We start from the raw sequence: 18597 nt of genomic DNA, 5'->3' as shown, positions 1-18597 counted from the left end.
GGCACACTTTGCAGCAACTGGAGGAGTCCTCTGCAATCCCAGAGGGTACCGCTCCAGAGTAATTCAATTCCAACCCTAAAAGATCCTACATATAGCCTATCAAATTCTGTGTTTCTCAAGTTTATGTGTTCCTGTCTCTTCATTTAAAAAAATGTGCATGTTCATATCTGTTGAGTTCTAAAATATATATGCCACCCCACTATATCAATGGTGGGGGAGAAATGTCCATGAATAGGTATTGCCGCTTTTCCTTTGTCGTCCTAGGAGGAAGAAAACCTGGAGACTGGCCTAGGAGGACGATCCGGAGACCGGGAGCAGAGACCCAAGGGGCCCGGGGTACCGCCCAATATTCCCATCAGGACCGGCGAGGAGAACCGATCGATCAATACCGGATGGAGGAAAAGATGCTGAACTGTGCCATTTGCAGAATTGGAAGAAGATTATGCGGACATACCAGTGCGTGGGTCATCACCATTTGTGCACCCGACTCCCCATCGACTCAAATTCAAAGTGCAGTTGCGTGGGGGGGCCTTGTTGGGTGTCCTGACCCACGTTTGAGCTATCATGCTGCAACATTTGGTGCTGTGGGCTTAGAAAATCCAAGATGGCCAAAAAGCCCACATGTGCGCCAAAATCCAGGAGAACCACACAGTTTGTGCACACTAAAATGGTTGCCTAACTTGCCCCCCACCAGTGCGAGCAGGATGGGCCGGGGTGCCATGAGTGAAATGTGTGCCAAAGGAAAAACTGCACTTTAAAATTACCTTTGGTTTCTCTGAATGCCAGCTCAAAATGCCTATTTTCAAACATTGCAACACATCCAAAAATCTCACTTAACACCAGCGGACATCTGGCAGAATGAAGTATGTGTGCATACTAAATCTGGGAAGTTGAAGAGCCCCAAAACAATGTTCATAACAAGACTGGCTGAGCTCTGCAGGTCTGCAGCAGCCTAACCAAAACTGGATTTAAAACTACCAAAAATCGAAAATGTTTAAATAAACTGAGTGACCTACTTTTGAGTGTCACATAGTTTGTAACTGTTAAAAAGTCATAGTTTTGAACTTAGAATCAGCATTCTAGCTGCATATGTAAAAATTGTCTTGACTTAAACTGGGGAACAAAAAGTGACATTTTACCTGAAACCTGGCTTAAGGAAACTGGTATTCTGCCAGACAGCTACCCCCGACAGGAGTGGGGGCTTGCCCAACAAATGCATTCCCAGGCCTGGCTGCATTCTGTTGCTCCTGCCAAAAGGAGGTCACACACTCTCTGATTGAATTACCAGGGGTTTGCAAGAAACTAAAGAAAGGGGCCAGGCAGATGGTTTATTAGGGTGGTCGTAAATGGCTTCCTTTTGAACAAAGCCCTGCCTTGACTCAGGCAGATGGTTTATTGGGGGGACCGTAAAACAGCTTCCTCTTGGCAGAAGCTGGGAGGGGCAGGGTCTCTGAGCTTGGCAGAAACTGGATAAACTGGTTTCTATACCATGTGACCTGAAAAGACACACCCCTGTTGGCCAGAATATGATTCTAAGAAAGATGTATAACTCACAGTGCGGACTTGTCAAAATTATTTAAATGATACCATAATTCTTGTGATTTTTCGGTGCACGTTTTAAGACGCGTTGGGAATTTATGTGATGTTCTGGGGCAAAACCCTGCTATTTATTGACACCACAGACTCTGTGTTTAAGCTAGAGACATGGGAATTTACTGGAGTATGTATGGACAGGCCGTGTATATGTGTATAATTTTTAATGAAAAACCAATATTGCAAAACCAGTTAAAAAACGCAAAATGTTGCCGTTTCTGAATGCAAGCTCTTAGAAACATCAGAGTTTAAACAGAGTATACCTCATGTGATACGTGATGGGTGCATGTAATTTCAAACCACTGTGTATCTATGAAATATGTCTTTAGGTCAAATATAGATTTGTGGGCAAACTGACCAGGGGAGGATCCTCTGACCCATAAAACCTACAGCATCACCATGACGCACATTTCCTTCCCCCAATCAAAGCAGTGCGGAAAGCTTGACCAATGGGCAGTTGAGAGAGGGGCTGGCTAGTGATGCCAGGCACACACCCATTTTCAAAACACATAAAAAGAGACTGCTGGGACAGGTAGAGACATTCAATTCCATTTGCTGCGGAGCATGCTGACCGACGACTTCACATCCAGAGATCCTACACTTAGACTTCCAAGCTAAACAGAGACTACAGAACTTTGAACCAGGAAGGCCCACTGCAAGCAAAAGTATTTGTCAGCAGGCCCAAAAATCATTTGCAGACTATCAACAGCCGGGCAAGCTGTTTGAATTCCCTGCCTAGAACATTGCTGTGTCCGGAGAAAGCGGGACTAGGAGCCGTGCAGACCGGTGCTAGACCAGACCAGCAGAACTCAAGATCCAGGAGCAGTGCCGGTGATCCAGAATGCAGAGCTGTACTCGGAACCGGAGACCAGATCGCTGTGAAGTGCTGTGCGCAGTGACCGGATCCGTGACAAAGTCGCCTTCCTGTCCAAAATCTCTTGTGAGTACTCAGCAAAACTCAGAACCTATCCCTTAGTTTAATATAATATAATTCAATCTATTTAACCTAAGTAGAACTGTCACCTGTCATTTTCTAGCTGCAAGCTGTAACCTGTCGCTTTGAACTTTTAAAATGTCAAATCCGAAAAACAACCTTCTCAAAATCGTTCATAACTCCGTAACCGTTTGGGCTAGGAACTTGGTTTAACTTTCCTCTGAAAGCTCAGAATCTCAGCTTTTCAACACGCTTAGAACCGACTCGCGCCTCCTTATACTTTTGCCGTAATCACGATTCACCCACTTGCAAATTAATTTTACCGCGATTTGGTTAAAAATCCAGCCACGTGTAACCATCAGCAGTCATCTCTTTCCTTGCTAAAAATTCGTTTGCCTCTTAATCACCATCTCTGAATCATTGCTAAAGTGAGCCTGAACTCATATTAACTAGATACCATTCACCCTGAACCTCCTGAAGGGAATTAAAAGTATTTTCAGCATATTTCTCGCTGCATTGTCACCATATTCAAAGCATTTTGCCTGTGTTTCAAACTTCTGTAGTCTAAGCTTGCTGGGGTGAACTGAATTACATTTGATTGCATTTCTAAGAACTGTGTGCTCTCCTCTTCATTTCCTTACATTGCATAAAGGGGGGGTGAATTGCCAGAGAAAAGTGATTACATTGTTTTGTTGAAATCATATTGAGTATTTTCTGTATTGCATTTTCATTCAACATTGCATCCATATGAAACTAGATAAAGCATTCTCTACCACCTTATTCTTCTGTTCCTATTCCCAAGCGTGCTAACTCATCTTTTATACTACTCCTGGGTAATTATATCAGTTTATTAGTAGAACATTATCCATTGTTGTTAACTGCACATGTTCTGAAGTGTGATATTAATTATTAATTTATTATAAAGTGTGATATATATATATTGTTTACATTCTCAAATAAACCGTTTAAACTTGCAAAACAGAACTACTTCTTGGCTCAGCGGGGTCAGGGGGGTTCCAAGAGAGGGGTGTTATATAGGGGTAGTCATCCAGAACTCAGGAACTGGACATAAAGATATATCAATAAGGGTTTCCACTCAGTATCCCAGACTAGGCATTGACTTAGCTGTAGTGCTTGGATTGAATCCTCTTACAATCTATTTGATTGCAATATCACCATTTGTATATTCTGACCAATTCACCAAGCACAATCTTCATGGGTGCACATGCATGATCTGCTTAAACATGGATTGTCCCACACTGTGTTTCCCAGTTCTCTCATTGCTGTTCTTTCACTATTACCCACTCTCTTCTGCACTCATGCTGGATGGGAAATCGATAAGGATCGCACCATTGAGCAACTTTGATATTTTAGATCCGCGGTTACACCGCCCAGGCTTCCAAACCACAACCAGAGAGCAGAGGCCATCCCACATCAAGTCTCCTGTCCTTCCTTTGTCACCTCTTCAGTTTACCCCCTTCTCCCCAGCATGGGAGCCTGATGGTACACCGGCAAGGACCCCACAAATGGCAGGCACCCACCTTTAGAAGGCCGAAAACATGCCTATGTTGATTCAATATTGGAGCCCCAACAGCTGTTCTATTCTGTCTCTTTGTGAAGAAATCTGACCGGTTGGGAAGCAGCAGCAAGTATGTATACCTTTCCCATGCGGACACAAAGGAATTGATGAATTTCAGATTATTTTAGATGAATGGGCCCTGCAGAATGCGCACTCAAGAAGGGGATAATCTTGCATTACCCTAGAAAAAATAGTGCATATTTAGCATTTGATCCCCTGGTTGCACAAATGCCATCAATTAGCTTTCAGACATTTGCATTTTCTTCTCATTTTTAAGCACAGGAAGACATTACACAGTGAGATTTCAAAAAGATATCCTCAGTAAATGTCTATTCATAAAGGATAAGAAAAAAATCCCTGGTGTTTTAAATCTTTTGCCTACCCAGCTGTTCATCTCAGCATTAAAGGTGCTGTTTACTATCTATCTTTTTCTCTGTTTTTGTGGACATTTTGGCCTAATCTTGATAACATGAAAAACAAGAGGAAGAAGAAAAAAGGTGCATCTTATTAGTTTAACCCATTTGGGAGCGTGTTGTGTTTTTGACTAACATGCTTGCCAGTTAAAAATAGCAGATATTCTCGGCCAAACTTATTTGAACAAACTGACGAGCAAGTTATTAATAGACATATTCTCTGAGATGTTTCAGACTGTTCCATTCAAGACGGGTGAAGAAGGAATTGTAGTTTTCTTGCAAAGTAGGGACCAAATGCACAAACATTCCTGCTTAACATGACATAGTTTATTTCCACTTCGGGAGAGAAAGGAGTGTTCTTTACGTAGCAAAGGTTTGTGGAAAACACTCCAAACTTTTTGTTGTCTAGAAACTTTACTACCGAGGTGAGAGACTGAGAGACTGAGTAAGGGAGCTAGAAAGAGAAAGGATACTTATACGATATATTCTGTGAATCAAACTGCCAGTCGGTATTGGAAAGAAAGGATATGCCCTGGAAATGTGCTGCAAATTGTTGCACGTTATTGTTGTGTTTTGAAACAGATGTCGATCACTGTTGTATCAGATTATGTTATCATGGAAGATGACCCAGCAACTGACAGACATCCGCACACCACCTCACCACTGCATTGTTGCCATGCCGACAGGCACTCCTGAGTGGTGGTATACTATGGTCTGCCAATTTGTTATCCTATTCTGCTTGCATGGTTATGTCAAGGCCCTTTTGCAAAGTGTAAAAGTGCCACGTGTTTGGCATTCTGTAGTGGTCTTATTCAATGGCATTTATTTTGCAATGCCGTACTATTGTCCTCTGGAAGCCAATAATTATCCCAGCTAGCACATTCAGATGGCTTTAACTCCTCCCACAAGAACATACCAAAGGCAGAAATGCACTCTACATATGGAAAATAATACAGCATATAAGAAGAACATGATTCCCACCTAACACTCTAATGCACGCACGCACCAAAACCAAGGATCACCGTGGGACGGACAATCTGCGTTCAAGTATTTCCTTCATTCACTCACATCAGGGGATATTAACCCTGATGACTGTCCAGAAATGCGATTAGTGAGAGGACATCTGAGAGAACCTAGGAAGTTGTGGAACGCAACTCCACTCAAAGGAGGTGGGCGTGGCATTGTAACTGAGAGGAATGTTGGACTAATTAAAGGAACAATTCTCAATTCACCTATGCTTGTGACAATACTGTACTTAGCTGAACTTTTATGACCAGAAAAAACCTTAACTTTGCACAAGTGGTTCAATGTATCCACACCTTGAGGCTTGATATCCCACAGTGCAGATTTTAAAACGATTACAGAACTCTAATGTATTTACAATATGACTCCCAACAATGTGCCTAACATGTCCCCTTCAACATCCACCATTTGTAGCTACCCATTGCTAGTAGAGAACATCCATCCACCCACCTGCCGGCCCTCACACATACAGCCCATCACAAGCACCATTCCCATTACTAATGCATCATCAGCTAATATGTACTTGAACTCTCCAGCACTATGGCTGGAACACTTTGTCACCAAACCCACTCTCAATCAACCATGCACATTGCATCTTAGGAACTCTAGACTAGGAACTAGATTCCCTTGTCCAGCCCCCCTGTTCACACAATCCTATCACCAATCACAAAACCTTCAGTACATCCAACAAACACACACGCATCCCTAGGCTCACACTTACAAAGAATACCCCACTCAAGGCTCCTCCACTCATCACTGATACCAATAACTCAAGCGCCAAAGCCTCCACCATTAGCAGTGCCTTAATCAATGCTAGCTCACTCCCGGCACATGCCTTGCATATCACAGACTACATCACTGCCCATGATTTAGATTTCCTAGCCATTACTGAGACCTGGCTCCATGCAGCTTCAGAACCCTCACTTTCGTTCGCCATACCCAATGGCTATTCCATTACTAGTTGTGACAGAGATTCTATCCATGCCAAAGGCAGGGGTGTCACCTTTATCTCGAGAAGCTCCCTTGGCCTCAAACCCATCCCTAATCAGTATATCCCATCAGCTGAGCTATTGTCTGTCAAGATGCCCACGTCAGCCACCCATACCATTACCATGCACCTCATCTACATGCCCCTGGGTCCAATCGCCACCTTCGCAGAAGACATTAACACCCTCTCATCAACTAACACAAAGCCCAATTCGCAAATCATCTTACTAGGGGACCTTAATCTTGGTTTCCAAGATGCCAAGGATCATAAAGCCCTAGACATAGCAAGTACCATAACTGAACTGGGTTTCTCTCATCACATCCTGGAACCCACCCACATCAAAGAAAGAACACTTGATTGGCTGGTAGACATTAATTGCAGCATCAACATAGTGTCTAATACACCCTGCGCCTCGTCAGATCACCTTATGATAACCTTCAATATCCAATCTGACAAATGTTCTAAACAAAACATTGCACAATCCATTAGCACTAGGCATAAGAGGGACATAGCTAGTGAAAAAACTGCTCCCACTGATACTACCCCTATTAAATAAAACATCTAAGTCAAGTGCCGACCCTACGGTCCTAGTCGATGTGTATAATCAAACTATTCTTACAGCAATCAACACTATTGCCCCACTCAAAATTAGAAAATCAAACCACGTGCACATCTTAATTTGTGGTTTACACCACACCTTAGAGTACAATGCAAGCAAAAAAGAAATGCTGAAGCCCTGTGGAAAGGCCTACCCTCAACCACTTATAAGGATAGCCTCGTACTAGCTTCCCTTAACTACAAAGAGGCGATCCTTCAAGCCAACTAAGATACATACAATAATCGGATCTTGCAAGCCAAGTCAAGTACTAAAGAGCTCTTTAAGATACTTAAAGAACTAGAAATGCCTTCAGCCCCTCAGACACCCTGTGTTAAAGATAACACTTGGTGTTCCAACATCCAAAATGCACCTCTAGATAGAATTACCATGTTACAAACGAAAATCAATGCCTAAAAAATGAGTTTATCCATCGACCCACACAACAGTAACCACCCTTTAGCCCCTAATCTCCCTCCTCAAAACCTCAAACCTTTCAACTTTGCACCACTGTCTATCAACGAGGTATAAAATATCATCCTCAAACTCAAACCTTCCAATTGCCAGGGTGACACATGTCCAGCCCCTATCATCAAGGAAGTCTCTACTGAACTAGCACCATTCATCAACGCCTTAATAAATGCCTCCTTCACCACGGGCATCGTGCCCAATAACCTCAAAGATGCTTGGGTCCTCTCCTTACTAAAAAAACCTGCACTGGTCCAGAGCACCCTTACCAACTACAGGTATATCACTACCGTCCCCTTCCTTCTCAAAATCTTGGATAGAGCAGCTTATCTGCAGATCTAGGACTACCTAGAATCTAACAACCTCCTTGGCCTCAGACAATCTGGCTTCCATCCGCGGCATTGAACAGAAACTGCCTTAATTGATTTAAAAACACAAATTGAAGACCTCAAAGATAACGGCAAGCTTGCCCTTCTTTTACTATTAGATTTGTCGGCAGCATTTGACCTGGTCAACCACCAAATACTCTGTCAACATCTCAAAACCGCAGTCCACTTCTCGGACAAAGCTACCACCTGGATTAGATCATTCTTGGAGAACAGATCCATGAGGGTCTTCTCACCGCTGGCCTATGCGGAACCTTCACCAGTTCTGTTTGGAGTCCCTCAGGGTTCTTGTGTATCACCTACACTTTATAAAGTGTTCACAAAGCTCCTCTTCAATATTCTTGACTATTTGGGTGTCACCTACACTAGTTATGCAGATGACACCCAAATACTCATCCCCATCATGGGAGACCACAAAGCCGACTCCAAAGCATTAAATGACATCTATCTGGTCATCCAGGCTTGGATGGCACAACCTGGGTTCTGTCTTAATGATGATAAGACAGAGCTACTCCTCCTTGGTTCCCAACCAAGACTCAATAAACTAGACTCAGCCTTCAACTCGTTCATCATTGATGGCAATACCATTAAGGTATCTAATGACACCAAAACCCTAGGCATTTATCTAGACTCCTCACTATCCCTAACAAGACAAACCAATGCCATAACCTCCTCAACAACCTCTATGTGCAGACTCATTACCGCTTGTCGACCATTCCTTACCACTGCAAACTGTACCACTCTTGCAAGAACCCTTATGTTGAAACCCGACTATTGCAAAGCGCTTTATTTAGCAAACAGCCAATGGAACCTCAATAAGTTACAAGTAACTCAAAACAATGCCATCTGGCTGCTCTAGACATCCCTAAAATCATCATATCTCGGACACCAGAAGGGGCCTACATTGGCTTTTGGTTACTCAAAGAATTACCCTCAAATCATTGTCACTCACCCATAAATGCATTGCCAACCAGGCACCAAAATATTTGTCCGACAGATTCACATGAAACACTTCTGATCGCCCTCTTAGAGCAGCCCAAGCCCATGGCCTATGACTACATAGATTCAGACTTCAGAAAGCAGGGGGTTGTAGTTTCCCGGTGCTCGCCACAAGGCTGTGGAACTCGCTACCTAACCCTCTCAGATCAGAATCTTCATTCCACTCCTTCAGAAGCAAAGTTAAAACTTGGCTTGTAGCTCAGGACCAGTAGAGCCAACCAGAGACACTGAGTCCTACTACTCATGCTGTCACCATGATGTATGCTCTGCTTGAGGGTGGACGCCCTTCGTAGATAGCTATTGTTGTATCTATTGCTTGTAAATCGACTTTGATAATGCTATTTTGTTGTAACTGTAACCTTCAAGAAATGCGCCCAGATGCCTCTGGGGTATATAAATAAATAAATAAATAAATAAATAAATAAATAAATACAAACACAAACACAAATACATATACAAATACACTGAACCAGTCCCTAGAGCTAGCTCAAAAATAAGGTTGCCCACATTTTAACACCAGAAGCCTATAGAGAGAAATCTGTTATATGCAACATGTTTATTAAAAAAGAAAGAGGCTAGTATGTTGCTCAACTGAGAGCCAGAATCCTATGGATATATCCCAAATGTACTTTGAATCACAGCCCACTCCTGGAGTGCTTGATTAGCTCTTCAACATAACCACCAATTGTTATTAACATATTTTGTAGATTGTGGCATGTCTGCAATAAAAGACCTTCAATTTGACATAGTCACCAATTAATGTGGTGGCCATGCCTCGGGAGGATAGCTCAAGGGCAACACGCTTGTCTTGGAAGCAAGATGACACTGAGCATCACAGGTTCGATCCCCGGGTCCAGGCTTAGAAACCTCTGGGTATTATGCGTGTTATAAATTACCCATTACATATGCTGAGGTGAGACTGAGAGCCCTAGCAACGTATTGGAATCGCGAGGTGTCATGCCATCTCCTAATTATAAATTAACTGGGCGCACTGCACACCACAATCCAAACTGAAACATACATGGTGCTTCTTATCATGTTCCATACCAGGATGGGCAGAGGTGTGCGTCCCTTCCCACCTTCCCACCCCACACCGCATTGTGTAGCTCTATAGTAGAGATGGCCAGAATGTCTGTAAAATATGATGATTGGTTAAACGCATTATAACAATGTACCACACATTAACATGAGAAATATACTCAAAATTAACAGTGGGGTGCTAAATGTGACATTTACTGGCTTCGGTTAAACTGGGAAGCCCTTCCAATCAAGCATCATTATCAGTGCTTGTCATATTAAATGAGCTGCTAGTGCACATTACGGTTATGTCTCCATGACAACACTGGAATATAATCCCCTTCTTCTCTCAAAATATTACTGGCCAGGCAGTAACCTGAAACATCATTTATAAACAGGGTTCATGGTCTCCTAAAAAAGCATAACGTATATTCACGTTATCAAACGGGTTGGGTGATACGGTTACTTCATGTGCTATCTTGGAGCGTAGCAGCTCTTGCAATTGGCTCTAGGGGCGGGAGCGTGCAGGCCCTGCTTTGGAACAGTTCTGTCAGCTGATCTGCCTCTGCATTTGACACGCATTCCATACATGTGTCAGTTTCCTTCACGAGTGGCCACTCTGATCGCCATGCTGCAGACTGTGACCTGATTCGAGGCGCAGTGCTTAAACGCTCTTAACGAGGTGGCGTTAAGAGCAAAGTACTGCATTGAAAGATTTTGCTTAACTGGTATGTTTGCAGTCGACCAGCTCCCCAGCCATTGGGGTAAGGGTTCGGGTTCTAATGTCTGGATTTGAATTCAGTTGGATTGTGCTCTTGTAGAAGTGATTTTTGTATCATCACATAATGGATATCTAGACATACACAAAACAGGAAATGGGACTAGCGGCTGGGAGAGCTCCCTTTACGGGAAATATTTCCAGCAGGAGTTTACAGAAACTGATTTAAAACAATTTTCTTTTTCCTTTTTCACATCAGCGGCTTTTGTTGGAATAAAGCAGCTCGCGACGCGCAGTGCCTCTTGACTTGGCAAGACTGCAGGGCACAGCGTGAACTCTGCACAGGAGCCACAGGCAAACATAATGAGAAATTGTAGCACCGTGGCGCGCTTCAGGTTCTGCTGAATTGCCCTGCGGATTGCTGAAAATTGGTCCTTGAGTGGACACAGAAACACAATGTAAAATGCGGCCTAGCAGGTAGGAGATAGCATGGAATTAGGCCGCTGAAGCTCATGCAATATGCTGGATAAGCTGATCAATGGTGTGATACGCGGACATTGTGATGTGATAAGGCCCAACATATCAAGTACTGTACAACAGAGCATTAGGGAGCTAGAAGCACACAGCCATCACAATCCAACAGGCACGTTGATTACCGGAAAGAAAAATGGCTTTATCCACCATGAACTCCTCTGCAAAACGGATGTGGCAGAAATTCTTCTTGCTTTTCCGAATCGCTGTGATTTCGCCACACTGCTCGAAGACTTCTTGAATTGTTTCTTCTGTAGCGTTTTCAGGCAGCCCTCCGACGAACACGGTTTTGCATCCAGGGGGCCGCTCCCTTGTCGAAGGTGGTGGAAGACCTGTGTGCAAACAAACAATAGACACTATATTACACAGTTCTGGGAGGAAGATCGGTTGCTTTACTAATACAGTCTGTCAGGAGTTGAATACATGGGCGTAATTTTAGGGGGGCTGGGGTGTTTGTCCCCCCCAACTTTCATGGCACACCATTTTATCCCCATTCATTTGGCTGGGCACCTTTTCTTCAGATGTCATGTCCCCCCCAACATTTTCATCAAAGTTACTCCACTAGTTGGATAACATCAATAAAACCATACTCAATTGACAAGTTCATTCTGGTAACATACTTTAATCGGACAAGTACTCAGAACCTCGTGTCTCCTATCGCCAGATAGTTACACCTTGGAAAAAGCATGTGGGATGCCACTCAAAATGCCATCTCATTTAGTCAAAGTGATAATTCTGGGCTAGAGTTTATGAGTATTAGTTGTAATTTGGGGTATGCAGTGATCTTGCGAATGTTCCTCAACTGCCAAGTGTTGTCTATAAATGTTGAGTGAACATTTTTATTACCATTGCAAAGTAGGCTTAAAACAGGCACAGGTGATGAAAAAAATTCAGTTGTACATTTTGTGCAAACATTCACCTATTTCAGCGATATGCTAGCAGAATGGGTCTAAACAAAAGGTCAGTGCTCTACAATAACAAATTAAACAAGCAAAAGCCAACAGAGCTAATTTTGGTGAGGAGCAAAACGTAAGCAACATGTGCAAAAGCCTCCCATAAGGCTTTTGAAAATTATAAACTTAAATGAACAATTTGTAAATGTATAGATAGGGCAGTGTGTTGGACATTGCAAGCATTCCAACTCAGAAAAAGAACTGAAATGGAAGGCGAAGTTATGGGATTGGAATAGAAACCTGCCCTCTCTTGCCTTGAAGAAGCTTGGAAAGGAATATCTATGGTATGCTGGTATGCTCCAGTATTTGATAAGAAGCAGTAGTATATCTTATGCCTTCCAAAAAATGAGAAGAATTCTCATGATTTTTTTTATTAGTAGAATACAGACAATAAGACTTTTCATAAATGTAGTCAAACCAATTTATCCCCAAAATGCAGAGAAAAAAAAGCAGAGTGAGCATGAGAAAAAATTACGAATTTCCAAAATGTCGAACAAGGGGAGCGGGAGTTGTGGGGGTGTCTGCCGCTCCCTTTGATCGATATTATAGGAATTCAGGGGTCGCGGGGGTGTCCCCCCACTTCTGTAACAAGGGAAGCGAGGGAAAAGGAAAGTAGAAAATAAACCGAAAAAACTGACCCTGCGGCAGAAGTTCCACCCCACAATGGAGAGGGGGAACTCACGTTGCAGGGAGAGAGCAGATCAGGTAAGTGTGCTGCAGGTAAGAGATAGGGATAAAGGGGTGGAGGGTAAGGGGATTGCGGGAAGTGGTGACCTATGTAATTATTGAGCACTGCACATTTCAAATTGAAATGTTACTGCGTCGAAATTATCGGCACCGTAATAATCACGTCGATCCATCAAAGCAATCCAAACCATCAATACAATTAAAAAGAAATATAAAATGCTCACCAACAGATTAAATAACTAATCTGTACAAAGTTCATCCAATAACTGCTTAATAAAATACCAACTTTTGCTAAGATAATATCGAACTGATGTCATTGCCCATGAGAAAAAAAATAATTGCTTCATTAGATCTTGATGCCACCTCCAGATTGCCATATGCCAGCATATACTTCTGCGGACTCCATCAAGTCTTTCACGCTCCAATAATAGATATTCACATTATTTGAGCAGCAAAGTCTTCATGTTCTTAAGGCTATACTTATGTTTTTCATTGCTCTGTCAATTCAATGTAGCAATCACCCCAGCTCGTAGGGTATACAGGACTGGTAATGGCCCGCCAGCCAGAGCCTAAGTAGGCAGTGAGGGCTCAGGGCCATTACCAGCTCTGTACGCCAACCCTGAGTATTGTGCAAGCTCAATTCCCCATAAAAAGCAACAAGATGGCCATTTCAATGGCAGTGACCAGGGGTGGGAGGAGCGCTGGGACCAGAGCACAAAGCTCTGGACTTACAGCTAAGTGTGACAGGAGGGAAGGGGGGGAATCGTGTGGGTTGTGTTCGGGGGTGGGGTGCATGCTCGGGACATGGGGAGGCAACAGGGTGAGGCTCACTGTTGCCTCCCCTCAATCATGGCGCCACCCGTGGAAGGGCTTTGGGTAGCTGGAAAATGCTGGTGGTGCACACTGAGTTCTCGCCTGCTTTTCCAGCCACCTTTCTGGGGTACAAATAAACTTTATTCTTATGTAATCCCGAGGTACCATGGTATGCGGAAATGTAAGGCGATAACATGGGGTCACAATTAGCATAAGAAGGTACTGAATATAGTCATCACTAGATGGTTTTCTAGCCAAATCTAGCAACATTTGATCATTTGGCAAAAAGAAAACCTGCTGACTATTGCGCCATTGGTTGTTGGTCCTTGAGGGCATTCCAATATGGCCCCTGCAACTTAGAAGGACCTTCGGAGTCCTCTCTCCCTTCTGCCTGCAGCCCATTGGTTGGCAGACACCAAACTGGCCTATTTGGGACCGCCAGGCTTTAGCCGGCCCCCTCTCCAAAGGCCCAATTTCTGTCCCCTGTCTGTTGCCTGGATGGGTCTGTGGGTACTCTCTCACCCCACAACGTGCATATGGAGGCTGTGGAGTGCCCCATACGTTTGGGACATTGAAACAAAGGAACATCTATTTCTCTTTTTCAAAGGTCAGTTCCCTCAATCTAACTCCATCGACCATCTTCTCCACACCTGTGCCTGTCCCACCTCTCTCCTCCAGCTGTATTGTATTTCACCTTAGCTTGCTAAATTCGATTTTAGCTGTGCCCAGCTGCCGATTCAAACTTCACCTTTTGCTATAATTTGAATCTAGCTGTGCCCTGTGGCTGTACTGTGTTTCACCATTGGCTAAAATTTGAATCTAGCTGTGCCCTGTGGCTGTACTGTGTTTCACCTTTTGCAAACATTTTAATCCATCTGTGCCTTGCGGCTGTACTGTGTTTTTGATTTTGCAAAAATGTTAATCTAGCTGTGTCCTGTGGCTGGACTGTATTTCACCCTCTGCTACAATTTGAATCTAGTGTGCCCTGTGGTTGTACTGTGTTTTTGACTTTGGCTGCGCCCAGTGGCTGCATTGTGCTACTCTGTCCTGCGGTTCCTGTCTTGTCTGCCCCTTCTGCTTCCCCCCTCCGCTCTTCTCTCATTTGCCCCCCCTCTCCTCTTCCACCTCCTCCACATCACCTATGGTGCTCTCTGTTTCTCCTATCTTCTCCAACTGTTTCTCCATTGATTATCCTACCCTTCTCACTAAGTCTGGTGGGAAGAAGTTCAAGAAGACTATTATGGTCTATAACCCTGGTCTCCCGATCGCTGATACCTACACCAGCTCTTCCTCCAGACAGACCCTCACTGACATCCTCTTTGTCGTTCCTTCGCCAGACCTTTGGACTCCCCATATGGTCTCTGTGTTCTCTCTCCTTTTTCCTCTTCACCCATTAATGGTGGCACCCGGTGGGAGGCCCTCCTGGACCCCTTCCACTCCTTTAAAATAATCATTAATGCCTGAATGGCACCGTCCTGGTCCAAGGCCTTCTCCTCTTTGATAGATGCTTCCCACACCTCATGAATTTCCTTCCTTCTCCTGCTGTGCCCTCTCTCTCCTTTCTGGCTTCCTTGCCTTCCACCTCTGCCTACTCCTTCGCTACCTTGCCCTCTCATCCTTCCTCTTCTGCACCCCCTCGGGCTCCTTCTACAACTCTGCAGGTCATACCTCTGATTTGTAGCCCTCCCTAGAAGTCTTTAAAGGTTGCCATATTGTCACTCTCAACTCTCGCTCGGCTGTCAAACACTCCTTTGACATCTGCCGCCTCCTGGAAGAACTCGATGTCCTCGGTCTCACTGAGACATGGTTCACGGCCAGCTGTGTCACAAGCTTTGACACTCTCCTCCCTGCTGGCTACAAGATCCTCTCCTTGCACGGATGCAACCGTTCTGGTGGGTGGTGTAGCCTTGATCTATCTTCCCGGAGTGTATTCCTGTCTCTGATTCCTATGCAGGCCTACTGCTCCTTCGAATGCCTTGTCTGCAAGCTTTCTCTCTCTCCCGGCCACTCTCTCACCATTGCTACTATCTATCAGCCACCTGGTCAGAGTACCACTTTCCTCTCCGAGTGGGCTGACCTCTCCTCCTCCCTTCTGCCCTCAACCACTCAATCCTCCTCCTTGGAGACCTCAACATCCACTTGGATGCTTCCTCTCCCCCCTCTGGACTCTTTTGCAACCTCTGCGACCCTCTCTTTCTTTCTATTCTTCCCTCTGGCCTGACTCACTCTGCAAGGCACACTCTGGATACTCTCATCTCCTCTTATCCCCCACTCTCTAACCCTCTCACCACTCCTCTCTCCTGGAGCGATCACTTCCTCCTTTCCTCCCATCTCTCCCTCTGTAACATGCAGGCCAAGCCAGCTCCAGCACTGCCACCTACCTTCTCGGTCATCCGGCCCATGAAGAGTGTCAGTTGAGGCTTTCGCTGCCACTTCCTCTACCCCTCCTCCACCTCTGGATGACACTCATCCTGAAACTGCCCTTTCCAAACTCCACTCTGCTATCTCCAATACTCTCTATAATCTTGCCCCTGTCATGAGGATCTGCTTGAAGCCCAAAACCAAGTGCGACTCTTGGTATGACTCTGACCTCGTCACCCTTAAACGCAAGTGTAGGGTGGTGGAGAGGAAATGACGGGCATCTTGTGCATCTTGTGACAAACTGGCCTGCCGCCTGCTCCGAAGGCAATATCGTCTCTCTGTCCGCACTAAGAAGAGAGCCCACATCCAAGCCTGCATCTCTGCATCATCTAACAACTCAGCCAAACTCTTTAAAATCTGCAAGGAACTTGCCAATCCTGGTGCAGTCTCTACTTCTCCTGTCCCATCCCAGGCCCTCTGCATGGACCTGGCTTCTCATTTCATCTCTAAAACCCAGGACATCCTGTCCTCCCTCTCGTCCTCTCCTCCTCTTCCCTCTTCTCTCTTTGATACCTCTGCCACCCCCCCCCTGCAGCTGCCTCTCGTCCCTCTTTCTCTTCCTTCCCTCTGTTCTCCCCAGGCGAGATTTCTAGACAAGTCTGATCTATGAAAGTCTCGTCAGAACAGGTTCGTCCGTGTTCGTCCAAAACCACCAAGGACCAAATTGACACTCTCGCTCCATCAACCACTCCTTCACCACTGGAACCTTCCCCTTCCCTGTGAAGCACTATCTTCTGCACCCGCTTCTCAAGAAACTCACAGCTAACCCCTCCTGCCCGGCTAACTATCGCCGATTTCTATCACTCCTTTCCTGGGCAAACTCCTGGAAAAGCTGACCATCTCCCAGCTTAATCTTCCAGTGATTCTGTTGGTTGTCTCGACCATCAGTTTGGCTTCAGAGCAGCCAGAAGCACAGAAACTGCTCTCCTGAACATCCGTGCAGACATGCTCTCCAACCTTGATTCTAATCTCCCCTCTCTCCTCATCCTAATCGATCTCTCTTCTGCCTTTGACACGGTCAACCATGCCATCCTGCTCAACCGCCTCCGTGATAACCTGGGTATCAATGATCAGGTCCTGGCATGGCTGACCACCGTCCTCTCCAACCGACCCTCTCAGGTTCAACTTGGGTCCTTCCTTTCCTCTATCTCACTCTCTGCTTGTGGCATTAACCAGGGGTCTAACCTCTCTGCCTGGCTTTTCAACCAATACCTGGCACCCCTCTCCAACTGCATTGCTGCTCTCTGCTCCAACTTTCAGTGCTATACAGATGAATCTCAGCTCGTTATCAGGCTCCCCACTGCCACCTCTTTGCCCTCTCTCATCACTGACTGTCTGTCTGCAATCCAGGAGTGGTGTGCCGCCAACAACTTCTGCTTCAATGCCAGTAAGACAGAGATCCTCGTCATTGGCACTCCTGCACCTTCCTTTCCTGACACTCTCTGGCCGGCCTTCTTTGGCCCTCTCCCTTCTCCTACCTGTGAGGCTAAGAACCATGGGGTCATCTTTGACTCCATGCTTTCCTTTTCTCCACACTTCTCTGATGTCTCTAAGAAGTCAAACTACCAACTGCACCTGCTTAGAGGTATTCTTCCTTTCCTCTCCTTCCCCCAGAAGCTCACTGTCTCTAGAGCTCTGGTTCTCTCTAGGCTGGACTACTGCAACAGCCTATTCCTCAATCTGCCTGCAACTACTCTCCGCACAGAACAGGACTGCAAGACTTGTCCTTGGCCTCAAGCCCAGGGATCATATCTCTCCAGCCCTGACATGTCTTCATTGGCTCCCAGTAGCTGCAAGGATTAAGTTCAAGACCCTTTGCATTTGTCCACAAGGCCTTCCGGGGCATACCTTCCTACTCGAGCTCTTCGATCCTCCACCTTCAACCCCCTCAGGGTCAGTCACTTCTCCAAGCAACGAGGTGCTGGTAGATCTCTTTCTTCGGCTGGGGCATCCCTCTGGAACAGCCTCCCTGCCTCTCTGAAACTTGAGGAGAACCATCTTCGGTTCCGGAAGCACCTCAGGACCTTCCTCTTTGCTTCTGCCTTCTCTCTTGCTCTCCCCTGTTGATCTCTTGTCTGTTTCTGCTCTGGGCACCTGGCTACTCTCTGATTTCGGGCCCAGATCCCTACCCACCCAGTTGCATACCCGCACTGCCTCCTGGCAACCTTTGCACTTGAGTCTGTATCTGCAACACTACAGTCCGCTACCTGCACTATTAGTCTGCGCTTTATTCTTGCACTTGCCACCTGCTGGCCACACTTCCTATTGTTTTTTTGATCACGTGTTCATCGCAATCTCAATGTCACTGGGCCTAGTAAGATCATTGTTTTTGTCCTCCCTTGTACCCCTCCCTTGCCTCGTTGTGCCTTGAAACACTTGTGTATGGGCGCAATATAAATAAAATATCATATCATATTATTATATGGACGGATCCTTTTTTAATCAAGGTTTTAAAGTGAATATAATTAGTGCTAGTATC

At 45.2% G+C, this 18597-nt stretch overlaps 1 protein-coding gene across 11 annotated transcripts in view; it reads right to left on the bottom strand.

Annotated features, from left to right (window-relative positions):
- Nucleotides 1-18597, bottom strand: part of ENOX1 (ecto-NOX disulfide-thiol exchanger 1) — a 1853609-nt gene that overhangs the window by 739799 nt on the left and 1095213 nt on the right. For all 11 annotated transcript variants that reach the window (XM_069639318.1, XM_069639317.1, XM_069639316.1 and 8 more), the window contains one exon: nucleotides 11370-11576. In XM_069639318.1, the coding sequence (XP_069495419.1) occupies nucleotides 11370-11576 (207 nt within the window). The remainder of the gene's footprint in view (nucleotides 1-11369; nucleotides 11577-18597) is intronic.

This window comes from Ambystoma mexicanum, chromosome 7q (assembly GCF_040938575.1).
Source record: "Ambystoma mexicanum isolate Mex_15411 chromosome 7q, UKY_AmexF1_1, whole genome shotgun sequence".
Lineage (NCBI taxonomy): Eukaryota > Metazoa > Chordata > Amphibia > Caudata > Ambystomatidae > Ambystoma > Ambystoma mexicanum.
The sequence above is the reverse complement of the archived record's forward strand: the minus strand, read 5'-3'. Positions and strand labels throughout refer to the sequence as shown.